General features: G+C 35.0%; 1 protein-coding gene across 12 annotated transcripts in view; it reads left to right on the forward strand.

The window, feature by feature from the left end:
* Ercc8 (ERCC excision repair 8, CSA ubiquitin ligase complex subunit) overlaps nt 1–16,930 on the forward strand; it is a 74,235-nt gene that overhangs the window by 37,420 nt on the left and 19,885 nt on the right. For 7 of the 12 annotated variants that reach the window (XM_004862894.3, XM_004862897.3, XM_087189576.1 and 4 more), the window contains 3 exons: nt 11,722–11,803; nt 13,062–13,130; nt 14,224–14,302. In XM_004862894.3, the coding sequence (XP_004862951.1) occupies nt 11,722–11,803; nt 13,062–13,130; nt 14,224–14,302 (230 nt within the window). The remainder of the gene's footprint in view (nt 1–11,721; nt 11,804–13,061; nt 13,131–14,223; nt 14,303–16,930) is intronic. The other 5 variants (XM_004862895.3, XM_087189580.1, XM_087189581.1 and 2 more) reach the window with 2 other exon arrangements.

Consider the following 16,930-nt stretch of genomic DNA (forward strand, 5'->3'; position numbering starts at 1 on the left):
TTGTTTATTTGATGTATTACATTTATTGACTTGCATATGTTGGACTATCCCTGCATCCCTCAGATGAAGCCTACATGATCATGATGTATTACCATTTTGATGATTCATAGCATTCAGTATCTTATTGAGGCTTTTTGCATCTATATTCATTAAAGAGTTTAGTTAGATCTTTTTTAGTTAGATCTCTGTCTGGTTTTAGAATCAGGGTAATGCTAGCTTCCAGGAATGACTTTGTGAGTATTCCTTCCCTTTCAATTTCGTTAAAGATCTTGAGGAGCATTAATGTTATATCTTCCCAATAATTTTCCAGAATTCAACAGTGAACACAGACCTGGGCTTTTCTTGGTAGGTTTTTTTTTTTGTTACTGTTTTAATTTCATTGCCTGTTACTGGACTAGTTAGGGTTTTTAAGTCTTCTTGGTTCAGTTTTGGTAATTCATGTGTATCTAGGAATCCATTTCTTTTGTATTCTGCACTTTATTGGTGTACATGTTTGCAAAATAGTTGTTAACAATCTTTTATTTTGGCAGTGTCTTTTGATTTTACTTCTTCATTTCTAATTACATTGATTTGGGTCTTTTCTCTCCTTTTTTTAGTTAGATTGGCTAAGGGTTTTGCTATTTTGTTTATTCTTTCAAAGAGCCAAGTCTTCAATTCATTAATTCATTGTATTCTTTAATCTCACTTTTATTGATTTCTGCTCTGATCTTTATAACTTCCTTCCTTGTACTAGCTTTTGATTTAGATTGTTCTTGTTTTTCCAGGACCTTGAGGTGCTTCATTACATTATTTATTTGTGCTTGCTCTGTTTTTGTGATGTGGGCATTCAAAGGTATAAACTTTTCTCTTCAGACTGCTTTCATTTTGTCCCATAAGTTCTGGTATGTTGTACATGAATTGTCATTTAGTTCTAGAAGCTGTTTTATTTCTTCCTTGATTTCTTGTATAATTCATTGTTTATTTAAAAGAATTTATTTAAACTATTTAGTTTCCATGCATTTGTATAATTTCTGGGTTTCTTTTTTGTTGTTGTTGATTTCTAATTTCATTGCATTATGATCTATAATATGCATGGAATAATTTCATTTCTTTTACATTTACTTGAGCATGCTTTAATCACTAGTATGTGGTGTATTTTGGAGAAGTTCTATGTGCTGCTGAAAAGAATGTGTATTCTATTCTTGTTGGGTGGAACACTGTAGATATCTATTAACTCCATTTGTTTGAAGGTTTTGTTCAACTCTGATATTTCTTTGTCCTATTTTGGTCTAGTTGATTTATTTGTGAAATTGAAATATTGACTTTCCCCACTATAATTGTGTTTATGTTTATCCTGGTCTTTTATGTTCAGTAGTGCTTGTTGTTTTTTTTTGTATTAAATTCTTTTATTGGTACATTGTAGGTATACAACACAATTACATTTCTCATTGGGAACTGTACCTTTACATAATGCATCTTGGTTCTTATTTTTTCCCCATTCCTAGCCCTCCCTTCACCCCCTCCACCCTTCCCTATTTACAAAGACTTTATTTCCATTTTTTCCATTTTTCATCATTTTTCCTTTCCCTTCTTTCCTTTCCCCTGCCCCTACCACTACCCCTACCCCTTTGGACCTTTTCTTCCTATTTTGCATTATCGATTATTCATTCTAATCATTGGTACATTTTAGGTATACAATATAATGACATTCATCATTGGAAATTTGCACCTTTACATAGTCTCTCTTGGTTCTTATTTTTCACCCTTGTCCAGCCCTCCCTTCAACCCCTCCAGTCCTCCCTATTTACAAAGATTTTGTTCCTATTTTTCCATTTTCTCATATTAATCCCATTCCCTTCTAGCCTTTCCCCTATTTATAGCTAAGTGGATGCACATTGAGGCGATACTCTTAAGTGAAATAAATAGGATACACATGTGTAAATACCGAATAGTTTCTCTGGTGTGAGAAACTGAAAGTGTAAATAAGGACTAAATGTATAATAGGTAATGTGAAATAGGAAGAAAAGGGGCAAAGGGGAAGGAAGTGGGAGGGCTAGTAGTGCTTGTTTTATAAAGTTGAGGGAGTCATTGTTTGGTGTGTGTATATGTTGATTGTTATCTCTTCCTATTGAATTATTCCCTTAACCAATGTAGTAGCCTTCTTTGCCTTTTTTGATTAGTTTTGGCTTGTAGTCCACTTTGTTTGAATATAAGTAGCTATACCTGCTTTTGGGGGGGGGGTGCCGTTTCATAGAACACTGTTATCCATCCTTTGATTTTTAGTTTATGAGTTTATTTTTGGGTTAAATGTTTTTTTGTGTGCAGCATACTGTTGGATTTTGTTTCTTGATCCATTTTATCAGTCTGTGTCTCTTAATTAGGGAATTGAGAGCATTCATCCTGATAGGTATTGACTTATTCCTTATTTTCCTGTTGCTGATTCCCTACCTGGCATATTCATATGTAACCCTACCTGGCATATTCATTTTATTAGACCTTTGTCATTGTTAGCTTCATTGACTCTTTCCAAGATGTCGTTCAGAAGTTTGTGGAATACTGGTTTGCTGGTTATGAATTTGTTTAGATGCTCTTTGTCAGGCATATATCTTATTTTTCCATCAATTTTGAAAGATACTTTTGCGGGTCATATCAGCCTGGGTTGGAAATTGTTTTCTTTTAGGGCTTGAAGTACTTTACTCCAAGCTCATCTGACCTTTAAGGTTTATGTTGAGAAGTCTACTGTACTTCTAATGGGGTTATCACTGTATAAGTGATTTTTTGCTAGTCTCTAAATGCTTTTAAGATTTTTTTCTTGTGTTGGACTTCTGCGACTGATATGTGGTGGGGAGGTTTTCTGCTGATGATGGCTATTTGGGGTTCTATATTCCGTACTTATCTGTATTTTAAATTCTTTCCCCTATTTGTAAAGTTTTCTGCTATTATTTCAGTAAACAGGTTTTTTATGCTATTTGTGCTGTCTTCTAATTTTTCACTAATTTCAATTAATCTTAGTCTTCTTTGCATCATTTAGGAGCTACTGGATTCATTTCTCATGTTTTCTTGTTTTTAAGGTGCCTCTCATTAATTAGTCACCAACATTAACCCTGTCCTTTAGTTCTGACACTCTGTCCTCACATTCATCACTTCTGTTGCCCATACTTTCAATACACTTTTTCATCTCATCAATTTCTACGTGGACCTTTTTATGGAATCTAATTCTTTTCTATGCTGGTCATTCATGTTTTCTTAGCTCTGCTAGCTTTTTATTAGTGTCTTCTGAAGACTCATTGATCATTTTGTTTATTTGGCTCAGTATCTGTTTACTTATACAATAAGTCCCCAGCTTACAGACATTCAAATTTTGAACTTTCACAAATAGGAACAGACCTCATGTTACAAACATTCATAAATGCAAGCAAATCTCAGAAGTAACTCACATGTCTTCTGGACATTGTCATAGTTGTGTTGCCATGTGCTTATTGTAAAAGTAAAACTAGTTTATTTACAGTGTTTTTGTGTGTGTTTGGTTTTTTTAATGCTTTAAATTGTATATTTGTGTCAAAGGTGTGTAAGACTCACTTTGTTGACTTAAACAAATCTAATTTACAAACATTCTGCAGGAATGGAACTCATTCATAAGTTGGGGCTCTTATTGTGTCTTCTGTGAGATTGCCAAATACCTTCTTGATCTGTTTTGTGATCTCTCCTAATATCACTTCAAATAATTTGGGTTTGTGGCTTTTTATTTCATCTCCTTCAATGCCTCGTGGATCAGCTTTGGATTTGGAAATTTGGGGAGGCATTTTTTTGGTTTGTCTTCTCATGTTTCTATTTTTTCTTTGTTTGGTTTTGTATTGAACCATGCAGGTTGAATTGTAGTGAAAAGCTTTATTTCTAGTACAGAGACGTCTTTAGTTGTTTTGACAGCTTTCATTGTGTCCCATGAGTTATAGTATGTTGTACATGAATTGTCATTTAGTTTTAGAGACTTTTTTTTCTTCCTTAATTTCAGTGTTTTCTTCTGGGTGTGGCTAATAAGCCTTTGCCTCTCTCCTATGATCCAGGCACCTCCATTTACCTCGGATGGGAGATTACAGCATATTTGGTCTAGTACCCAGTTCTCCAGAAATGGGCCACAGTATTGTTAATGACCCTGAGGCAGTCCAGATATTTGCATCCCAAACAACCAGTTAATGCCAATAGCTGTGTCACCTTGGCTATACTAATAAAATCAGCATCAATTATGGCATTAAATAAAAACTGAGTATTGACAAACTCTAAAGGCTAATAATGTACCATAGAAAATAATCACAATTATAGTATGAACAGTAAGACAAACCAAATATAAACTTACTATTGACCTACATTAAACATCTACTAAATGGAACAACTTCACCTCTACTAAAAATAGAACAGTATTCAACAACAATAGTGTAAAGGTGGTGCCACTGCTCCCAACTCAAAGGAAGGGGCTTCTGGGTCACCGTTGCACTGCTCCCAGCCCAGAGGAAGGGGCTTCTGGGCCGCTGTCCCACTGCTTCCAGCGCAGAGGAGGTGAGCTGCAGGGCGCCAACAGCACCCCCACCCTGACCCTGGTCAAAATGAGAAGACACGTAAACAAGTCTCAAAAGCAGACTTCCAGATCACCTACAGCAACCCCAAAGGGAAAGGAGATGGAACATTCTGATACTCAACCACCTGGACTCCCTGAACTGGCAACAAAAGAGGATCTGGGAAAAATGAAATCAGAAATAATTTTGCACATAAAGCAGAGATTGTGCCCATAGTGCAAGACATGATTAATAAATCTAGAGAGGACACAGATACAAAAATAGAGGAGCTGAGGAACATGTTGGAATCCCAACATAGGAAACAAATGGAATCCATTAAACAGACACAAACAGATTTCCAAGAGATCAAAAACTCCATTGCAAGTTTCCACAGCAGAATGAGCCAATGTGAGGACAGAATTTCGGATATAGAAGATAAGATTGCAGTTCGTGACCAGGAAAAGAAAAATTGCTTCAGAATTGTAAGGGACCATGAGAAATCAATCCAGCAGCTGCTAGACGATGGAAAGAAGAATAACATAAGACTGATTGGAGTCAACGAAGAAACAGGAGAGAGTGCAGATGGCATAAAAAAACTGTTCACAGAAATAATGGGAGAAAACGTCCCAAGCACGGGAAAGAACTTGAAATACATACAGATAAGTGACGCATATAGGACTCCGACTAGCCTTGACCAAAAAAAATCTACACATAGCCATATAATAGTTAAGATTCCAGAAACTCAACAGAAGAACAAAGTTCTACAATCAGTTAGAGAAAAGAAAACAATCACATAGAAAGGAAAGCCCATCAGAATCACAGCAGACTTCTCAACTCAAACCCACAAGGCAAGAAAAGCTTGGAGTGACATTCCAAGCTCTAAAGGAAAACAACCTCCAACCCAGATTGATATACCCTGCAAAACTATCTTTCAAAATTGATGGAGAAATAAGACACTTTCATGAGAAAGGGCACCTTAGGAACTTCGTGAATACCAAACCAGCACTCCAAAGAATTTTACACAATAGCCTAGGAATAGACAACAAGAATCACAGCCCTAGGAAGCACAGCAGAATGAATCCATCGGGCACGAGCGTGACTAGAAATTAAATGTAAAGAGGGAGAATCCAACAAAAAGAAAAAGTCATGACAATGATAAGTCAATATGTACCAGTTATAACCATCAATGTTAATGGTCTCAACTCACCAATCAAAAGAAATAGACTGGCAGAATGGGTCAAGAAGCAAAATCCAACAATATGATGCATACAAGAAACACACTTAATTCAAAAGGAAACTCATAGATTGAAAGTTAAAGGGTGGAAAACAATATGCCATGCGACGGGAACCCAAAAAAAAGCAAGAGTAGCTATCCTCTTTGCAGATCAAGTGGATTTCAAACCAACACTGATTAAGAGAGGCGAAGAAGGACACTACGTCCTTGTAAAGGGATCAATCCAACAGGAAGAGATGACAAATCATAAATATCTATGCACCACACACTAGTGTGCCCAACTATATAAAACAAATACTAATGGACATGAAAAGTCATATATGCACTAATACAATAGTAGTGGGGGACCTCAATACCCCACTGTCACAAATAGATAGATCAACTAGACAAAAAATAAGTAATGAAATACTAGAACTCAGTTGAACTCTTGAACAAATGAACTTAACAGATGTTTACAGAGTATTCCATCCCACAAAATAAGAATACACATTCTTTTCAGCTGCACATGGGTTGTTCTCCAAAATAGACCACATACACACTCATAGAACTTATTTAAGTAAGTGCAAAGGAATTGCAATTATCCCCTGTATATTATCAGACCATAGTGCGATGATATTGGAGATCAATAGCAAAAGAAACTCCAAAAATTTCATAAACACATGGAAATTGAACAACACACTTCTGAATAACCAATGGGTTATAGAGGAAATTAAAGAAGAAATCAGACAGTTCCTTCAACTTAATGACAATGACAATACAACATATCAGAATCTGTGGGACACAATGAAAGCAGTCTTACGAGGGAAATGCATAGCAGTGAATACAAATATTAGAAAAACAAAACGAGCCCAATTAAACAACCTGCTGCTGAACCTCAAGATTCTAGAGAAAGAAGAGCAGGACAAACCCAATGCTCATACAAGGTAGGAAATTATAAAGATCAGAGCAGAAATCAATTCAATGGAGACTTAAGAGAAGGATACAAAAAAATCAATGAAGCCAAGAGTTGATTCTTTGAAAGAATAAACAAAATTGACAAACCCTTGGCCAACCGTATAAGAAAAAGGAAAGAAAAGGCCTGAATCCATGCATGTAATTAGGAATGAAAGGAGTGAAATTACAATGGACCCAGCAGAAATCCAGAGGATCATCAATACCTATTTCCTGAACCTATATGCCAATAAGATGGAAAATACAGAAGAAATGGACAAATTCCTAGATACATATGAAATACCAAAGTTGAATGAAGAAGACCTAAAAATTCTAAACAACCCAATATCAACCAATGAAATTGAAAACATAATTAAAAACTTATCAACTAAGGAAAGCCTGGGCCCTGATGGCTTCACTGCTGAATTCTACAAGACATTTAGAGAGGAACTACTGCCACTGCTCTTTAAACTCTTCAATGAAATTGAAAGGGAAGCAATACTCCCAAATTCATTCCTGGAAGCAAGCACCACCTTGATCCCCTAAGCAGAGAAAGACCCAACTGAAAAAGAGAACTATAGGCCAATCTCACTAATGAACATAGATGCAAAAATCCTTAATAAAATACTGGCAAATAGAATGCAGAAGACCATCAAGAAGATTATACACCCTGATCAAGCGGGATTCATCCCAGGGATGCAGGGATGGTTTAACATATGTAAATCAATCAATGTAATACACTATATCAATAGAGCCAAGGACAAAAACCATATGATTATTTCCATAGATGCAGAAAAAGCATTTGACAAAATCCAACATGCATTTAGGATAAAAAGCCTACAAAAAATTAGAATATATGGTCTCTACCTTAATCTGATAAAAGCCATCTATGAAAAACCAACAGCCAATATCATACTAAATGGTCAAAAACTGAAATCCTTCACACTCAAATCAGGAACAAGACAAGGATGTCCACTATCACCACTCTTGTTCAGTATAGTTTTGGAAACATTAACCACGGCAATTATGCAAGAGAAAGAAATAAAAGGAATAAAGATAGGTAATGAAGAAGTCAAATTGTCATTATTTGCAGATGACATGATACTCTATATAGAAGACCCCAAGAATGCCACCAAAAGTCTTCTAGACTTAATAACCAAGTTCAGTCAAGTAGCTGGTTACAAGGTCAACACACAAAAATCAATAGCTTTCCTCTACATGAGTAACAGACTCACTGAGACAGAAATAGGGCAAACAATTCCTTTCACAATAGCATCCAAAAAACTGAAATACCTAGGAATCAACCTAACAAAAGAAATCAACGACCTTTTCCCTGAAAACTATGGCACTCTGAAAAGAGAGATTGAAGATGATATCAGAAAATGGACAGACATCCCCTGCTCCTGAGTAGGAAGGATTAATATAGTGAAAATGGCCATACTTCCAAAACTGCTACATAGATTCAATGCAATCCCAGTTGAAATCTCAGCAGCATACTTCACAGACCTTGAGAAAACAATCCAAAAATTCATTTGGAACAGGAAGAGACCCAGAATAGCAAAAGCAATTCCAGGTAACAGAGTCATGGCAGGTGGTATCACAATCCCCAACTTGAAACTATACTACAAAGCTACTGTGATAAAAACAGCATGGTACTGGCAAAGAAACAGACCTGAGGACCAGTGGAACAGATTAGAAGATGCAGAAAGAATGCCAGACACACTCAGCCATCTTATCTTCGATAAAGGAGCCAAACACCCTCACTGAAGGAAAGATGGCCTCTTTAATAAATGGTGCTGGAAAAATTGGGCTTCAACTTGCCAAAGATTAAAACTAGACCTATATTTCTCACCATGCAGTAAACTAAAATCAAAATGGATTAAAGATCTAAATATTAAAATAGAAACTCTGAACCAGTTGGAACTGAGGTTAGGTAGAACCCTGGAAGACATCAGTGTAGGAAAAGATTTTATGAGCAAAACCTCACTTGCCCGTGAACTAGCACAAACAATCAACAAATGGGATCTCTTCTTATTAAAAAGCTTCTGCACAGCAAGAGAAACCACCAGGAATGTGAAGAGACAACCCACAATGTGGGAAAAAATCTTCACCTGCTTTTCCTCAGACAAAAGCCTACTAATTCGAATCTATAAAGAACTTGAAAAGATCAGACCTCCCAAATTTAAAGACCCAATCCAAAAATGGGCATCTGAAATGAACAGACATTTCTCAGACAAACAAGTAGAAATAGCAAATAAACATATGAAAAAATGTTCAACATCACTGGTCATTCGAGAGATGCAAATGAAAACAATGCTGAGATTCCACCTCACTCCAGAAAGAATGGCTGCTATCATGAAATCAACCAATAACAAATGCTGGTGGGGCTGTGGGGAAAGAGGAACCCTGCTCCACTGCTGGTGGGAGTGTAGACTGGTGCAACCTCTGTGGAAATCAGTATGGAGATATCTCAAAGAACTAGGACTGGAAGTCCCATTTGACCCTGCTATTCCCCTGCTGAGTATCTTCCCCAAAGAATTCAAAGAATCATACCACAGTGATATATGTGCACCCATGTTCATAGCAGCACAATTTGTAATAGCTAAAGCTTGGAAGCAGCCCAAATGCCCATCAACTGGAGACTGGATCAAGAAAATGTGGTTTTTTAATAAAATGGAGTACTACTCAGTCATAAAGAATGAGAAACTAGAGACATTTATAGCTAACTGAATGCACATTGAGGCGATATTCTTAAGTGAAAGAAATGGGACACGTGTAAATATGAAATAGTTTCTGTAGTGTGAGAAACTGAAAGTGTAAATAAGGACTAAATGGTATAATAGATAATGTGAAATAGGAAGAAAAGGGGCAAAGGGGAAGGGGAAGTGGGAGGGGTAGGGTAAAGGAAAGATGGGACTGGAATTAACATGAGAAAATGAAAAAATGGAAACAAAGTCTTCGTAAATAGGAAGGGATGGAGTGGTTGAAGGGAATGCAGGGGCAGAGGGAAAAATAAGAACCAAGAGAGATTATGTAAAGGTGCAAATTTCCTATGATGAATGTCATTATATTGTATACCCAAAATGTACCAATTAAATTAAAGAAAAAAACAATAGTGTAAAGTTAACTAGCTATCTAGAGCTTCATAAGCTCAATAGTTATGCTATTAAAAGTAGAGGTAGGGCCATTCATGATTTTTAAAATTTTTAACTAGTGTATGAGAAATAAAGGAAGAATTCCTTAATTTGATAAATAATATATTTCAGAACATAACTAAAGCAAATATTATTTCTGGTGGTAAAATATTAAAAGCTTTTCTATTTAGTTATCCCTATTATTTCCCCTGTTTGACATTGTACTGGAATCACTAGCATGCACGTGACAGTTGAAGAGTCCATACAAGGAAAATCTGAAGGAAGACCAAGGTAAATAGAACAGAAAAAGAAGTACAAATCTGAAAAAAAAAAAAAAAAAAATGAGTAATCAAGGAGAGTAAGAATAAAATGGAGAGTGTATGAGCATTTGAAGCCAGGTAAAGAAAGTAAGAACAATGGTGTAGTCAGCTGTGCTAAATGTTTCTGGCAAACTACATAGGCAAGATTATGACAAAGTTACCACAATAATGAGAGATTAAGTAATGAATAAGTAATGAAAATAAAATTGATTGAAAAACACATGGGAAATAAGGAATAAAAATAGCCTAAATTTGAATGTGAAGAAAAGAAAAGATTAAGGCAAATGTAAGGTAAAAGGTCTTCTGATTTATCTTGGGGAGATGAGTGCTGTTAAGATGAAAGAGACTTGAACTTGGAAATGAGGCAGGAGAGAAGTTATAGGTACCCCGGAGATAATCTGAGATTTCTGACAGTGTTGAAGGGGATTAACTTTTGAAATGGGGAGGGATCATTTCTTTTCCATGCTAACTGAAATGAAGAAGGAAAGAAGGGCTAGCAGAAGCAAATGTTTTTGTAGTTTTGTTGCTAAGACAGAATTCTGATTGGGTTGCACCAAGTTTCTCTTTGGACTAAAATATCAGATCACTTGTTGTGACTGTGTAAGGATATTTGTGGAGAATGGAGAAAATTTGAAATAGCTGCAGAATATTGCAGAGAATACTGTACTACTAAAATAGTGAAAAGTACGACTGGCCATCTTTACTGAAAGCCCAGTTGAGATGAATGGTCTTTTATAGTAACATCCGTCTGCGACTATAAGTTTTTCTTCCCCTGTGTAGAAAAGGAATTGGCCAAGTATTGGATGTGCAGAAACCTTAATAATCTCAATCTCTCTCTCTCTCTCTCTCTCTCTCTCTCTCTCTCTCTCTCTCTCTGTAAATAAAGTCACTAGAACACATACATGTTCACTAGTTGTCTATAGTTACCTTAATGATAAACAGCAAAGATAAATGTTTGGTCCTCAACCCGTAACATTTTTACTGTTTCACTCTTTATGCAAAATGTTTGCAAACCCTTACATAGGTCAATGTGGATATAGGTGCAGAAAAGGCAGGCATTTGTGGAGTCATTCGTGGTGGAGGTCTTCCTTGACAAATAGAAAGATGATGGCAAAGATACTGGCCTGTTGAACTTGGAATTCAGGCCAGAGAGGAAAAGACAGAAGGAACTGATATGGGTTTTTGGCTTACTCCATTGTCTTGACAGTAATTAGGGAGAGAAGTCAAAATGATAAGATTGTTGTTGTCATAGATAACTGAAATACAAGATTTCAAAGCTAGAAACAGTTCTAGGTGAGGACACACTGTCTTGGTCCTTGTAGCTGAGATTATAGGGAAATGAGAGGCAGGTTGCTGGCTGCATCATCTATGTTGAGGCTGAAATCCCCTAGAGTGAAGTTGAGAAGACAGTGAGCCAGGTGGTTGTCTTTTCTTAATTTCAAGGATGTACTGTGTTTAAGTCAAATAAATTGCTAACCGTCAATTTTTAAATTGCTAAAAATATGGGGAAAAGAAAGTTTGTTGCTTTGGTTTTATCATTAGAACTTAACTTTCTAAATGTTTTTGATTATCAGACTGCAGATGTATTTAATTTTGAGGAAACAGTTTATAGCCATCATATGTCTCCAGTTGCCACCAAGCACTGTTTAGTAGCAGGTTTGTACATGCATTCTTTTTTTTGTCTTTGAACATGTCAAAAACTTTCTCTTTTTTACATTTAATTAGCTGAATTGAAGATCAAAACTTTTTTTATAAAGAATGACATTATTTATATTTAGTTCAACAAATGTTTGCAAGTCAGGCACTTTGCTAATGGCTAGGATTAAAAGATAAAGCATATTTCTGTTCCCTAAGGAGTTACCTTTAAATCACTAAATTTCCAAAATTTTTCCCAAACAAAATTTGGAAATGTTTCCAATTTGATGCAATAAAACAAGAAAATTATTTCTATCCCTAAGATTGTGATTGAAAAGCTCTTGCAACAAAAATTATTTCTCATGAGAAATAAGCAGTGTTTTTCTGCTATCGTGTCTGCTTACTGTGATCGCATTATTTCTGTGGCTATGCATCAATCTCTTAACAGGGGTCAGCTGCTTTATCTGTTAAGAATTAGTTAACTTGTCTTGGAGGTCCATTCAGTCTGTGTCCAGATTTTTTGTGACTCTATTACTGTACTTAAAACTAGAAGTGTATCATTAACTTGGAAATCTAAGCTATTAAAATAAAATGATTTAAGGTGATAAAATGTCATAGAACTATAATACATATTTAATTTCCCATATAAATACCCTGGTTTTGACATTATAGCATGGACCCTTGACTTACAAACTTGATCTGTTCCAAGAGCTGGTTGTAACCAAGTCAGAACAGCTGAGATCTGGATGTTTACCTGGGTACACGCTATAGATAACAAGAGGCAGATGAATCTTCCATTAACCTAATTAACCTAAGTTGTTCATATGTCAGGCCAGTCGCCCCTTGAGGGTTCAGTGTACTTCATTTACCTAATATAGGATCATTAGGAGAACTCAAGTGAAGGTTCCCTGGACCTCTCTCTACTAGCTTTGTAACTTCTTGCAAATCTCTATTTCAAAATTTTTAAAAATGCAATAATAGACTTCTCTTCCTACTAAAGTGTAATTTCAATTAAAATAATTTTGGGGGGGGTACTGGGGATCCAACTCAGGACCTTGCACTTGTGAGCCAGGCACAGTGCCACTGAGCCAAATCCCCAGCCCAAAATAATTTTTCTAGTTGTAAGCATTAATGACTATTTAAAATGTATTTTTTGGCATATAGTTTTTTATTTCTGAGTGCATGCAGTGAAATGTCATGATTTCTAAGTGGTATGTTTGTTTCCTTTTGCTGATGACTAAAATTGTATTAAACCACTTTTTTGGTTTTGTTTTTTCAGTTGGTACTAGAGGACCCAAAGTACAACTTTGTGACTTAAAATCTGGATCCTGTTCGCACATTCTACAGGGTATTTTTTTTAATTGAAACAACTACTACTTTGAGTAAACCAATCAATAGAAAGAATCATTACTAACAATGTATTCTTTGTAAGTGACATGACTAATGTATTTTGTGCTAGTTGTTAAAAGTCAACAGGGAAAGAAAGATTCTTCTGTGCATTATTCTTACAAAATTGGACTATTGAGGGGACATTTATATGAACAATGGCTGTAGGGGAAGTTCAAAAGAAATGAAAAATAGATCTAACTCAAAACCTTGTTTTATCTCAACCTTTAAAAGAACAAACTACTACGGAAACTTATATCAGTACATTTGGCCCTAAACATTGTTTAATATTGTTCTGATGTTCTTAATATTTAAGTGCATTTTTTTCTCAGTATAAATATTTCAGAAAACAATGTTGAAATTCTTTGGAAAAGATATGCTAATTTAAATTATTTTTGCTACCTTTTATTCAGTATTAAATCATTTAATTCTGAACAATGAAAACATTAAATATAATTCAGAAATACACATTATTATTCATCTCTATGAAACGTAAATTATCAAGAAAACTTGGTGAGATGGATACTATTTTTAATATTATTATGAATTTCTATTGGTATAATCTAGGTAGATAAAAATTCCTGATTTGAATATTTTGGTTAGGTAAAGCTGAATTAAAATGTTGAAATCATTTATCCTATGAACTTGCCACCTGTACTTTCTAGAAAAAGAAATTACTATATACAAATGGTTTTTTATAATCAACAATTCTTTTTTCTGTTATAACCTTATGAAAAATTGGAAAATATTTTTATTTCTTTAAGCTGTTTATTTTATATGTTATTCCAATGAGTTTATATTATAGAAACATAGGCTAACATCTAAATTGTTCAAAAAGCACTCACTTGACCTTTCCAAACAAAACCAGTCCTCATATACCATGTGGTAAAAATATCCCCACAGACTTCACATTAGGATTTGAAAAGAAATTATTATAAACATGACAAAAATGATGAACATATCTAATCACTTTATACTTTCTTCATAACTAGGAAATGTTTCTGAAACTTTTATCTTTTGATTTTTCAAGTGTTTTATTGAGAATTTTCACACAGTTGTATTTGCAGGTCACAAACAAGAAATATTGGCAGTTTCCTGGTCACCACGATATGATCATATCTTGGCAACTGCCAGGTAAAATGTAGCTTATTTGGTTTTTAAATTAATACTAGTAATTAATAAACATTTTAAAAGACTACATTTTAAACATGCATATTAATTCATATCATCAAAAGAAATCTTCACATTATAATCCTAATACTATCCATCTTAAAGATTTTCACCTTTAGAATAATAAGAAAACATGAGACTATGTAATAATGCAAATCAACTAGGACTACTAGTAAGTCATTGTGTTATGTCAATTTTGGACACAAAGGATAGCACTGTGTTGATTTTAAAAGTTATTTTTCTATTCCTTTTCTTTAAACCAGAATTATTTTGAATCTGATAGAAAATATTCATCTATTCATTGATTTCAATTTATTGATATTTACTGGCTGCTTACCTTGTGCCAACCTTTGTACTAGAGTCACAGAGATAACCAAACTTTGGGAAGCTACCAATTTAATGAGGGAAAAATCAGTGATGAGAGGGCATCCTGAAAAATACATTTTTGGTAGGTGTAATATAGGAAAGGAAAGAAGTATCAAAGTTTGGGGAAATTGTTTGTTGGAGGGAAGTGTATTGCATATTTATTTGCAGAGAAGAAAGTACCAGTAGAGAAAAATAGGTGAAGATAAGAAATAGAGGGAATGATTGATGCTGTATCCCACCAAATAGACAGGAGGGGAGAGGTATTTAGGTCTAGACAGAGGGTTGACACTGAGTTGACACAGGAAGGGTACTGTGAGACTAAATAAAAGGAGGAAAGGGTAGGATTGAATCCAGTTAATTTTGTTGCTTTGTCAGAGAAGTTCAAGAAATGCAAACTTGATGACCTCAGTTGTTTTTTAATTGAGTAAGACTTGATACTGTCCGTGGAAATATGGAAGTGAAGATGCAATTTTAGGGGAAGGTAATAAAGATCTACAATAACAGATTGAACCAGAGAAGAAGCTGAGTAGGGACACATAGGATTGCTGGAGAGTTGTGCTCAATTGAATATGTAAACTGCAGCTCTACTAAGCCACAGAAAACAAAACATCAGATTACATAGACATAACAATTTTCAATTTAAGGAGACTATGTAATACCTATGCCTAAAAATTGTTGAAGTCATGAGTATAAGGAAAGAAATAAATCACAAAACAGCCTGTAGAAGGGACCTAATGAGACAAAAATATGCATGTCAGAGTAAGAAAATTAAAAAACAAGAAACAGGAAGTAATAGCCAAAGATTGTGGTATAATTTTGTGTGTGTGTGCTGGAGATTGAATCCAGGGATTCATACACTTTTACCATGCACTCCACCACTGAGCTGCATCCCCAATTGCTATTTTAAGATAAGCATTTTAATAAAGATTTGTGTCTGGATTTTTTTAAGGTGCCACCCCTCCTCACAGGTTAGACCCCAAAAGCTTCTGTTAATAGTTTGCAGAATGTGATGTTGAAACATGATTTCTGAAGTAGTAAGGTCTAGAATCTAGCAATAAAAAGGTTGGCTAGAGAGGTATGAAGGTGAGGAGCTAGGTGGTGGTTGTGGGTTCATGCTTGGGTGGATTTATATTATACTTTGTGCTTCACTTGGTTTTCCCTAGATCAGAGGGGAGCTGAGAGGCATTCACTTCTTAGAATTCCTTCAGGAATTTGAATCAGGACTAAAATGGACCTAGTAACCAATATTAACAGTTGGATATGTCCAAATCTAAGCTGTTTCAGAAGAGGTTTAAATTCTCACTCTTCCCATTGTAGACATTTTCTTCAGCCAAAAACAAAAGAAAACCAACCCGAGAATGGGACATATTAGCTTTCTGCTGACTATTCCCATTGCTAGCTTTGATGGTGGTCTGTAAAAAGAATCATGATTATAGCAGTGAATAAGCTGTGTGTGTGTGTAATGAAAAATGGGCTCATAAAATGTAATATAAAGCCCTCTCATTAAAATAACATGAAAAACTCAATGAGTTAGAATACTGTAGAGGTCTTTGTAAAGACATGATACCATGACTTGAACTGATTAAGGGCATATGGACTTTCTGGGCATTGTTTTCTTTAGGAATAGCTTAGAAATTGATGTGTGATCATGGATTTATTTGCCTTTCTTTTTGCTTACTTGAAAGCAGATGAACATAAATGTATAATTTCTAGTAGACATTAAATGTAGTTCTGATTTAACTGGCAAAGAATGACTTGAGTACAAGAAACTGAATGAAAATATATTATCTTCATTTGCACCTTGCTTGGTTTTTTTATATGAAAAGTTAAAATACCAAGCTCATGCCAAAGAGATTTTTTTTTTAATTTGGCAGTGCTGGGGATTGAACTCAGGGCTTCTTGTATGATAAGTTTTCCCACTGAGCTATATCCCCAACCCAAAAAGATTATTAAAGTGAAATTAGTTAACTGATTGTCTAAACAGCATTTGAATAATAACAATAGAAATGATATAGTAACAAATTTGCCAGAACCTTTGGGGAAAAGATGCTCATGTAATTAAAAACAACATAAAGAGCAACACAATTTTGTCCTTGTGATTTAAAAACAAAAGGTTATCATTCCTTCATGTTTTTTCACACTTTTATGCAGTTGTTGAGTGTTGAATATTTGCTGAAAAGGCAAAATAAAACAACCCAATTGTATGAATACAGTGGTGCTAATATA

This window comes from Heterocephalus glaber, unplaced genomic scaffold, assembly GCF_053883595.1.
Source record: "Heterocephalus glaber isolate CG9 unplaced genomic scaffold, H.glaber_assembly_v1.0 deba00001543, whole genome shotgun sequence".
Lineage (NCBI taxonomy): Eukaryota > Metazoa > Chordata > Mammalia > Rodentia > Bathyergidae > Heterocephalus > Heterocephalus glaber.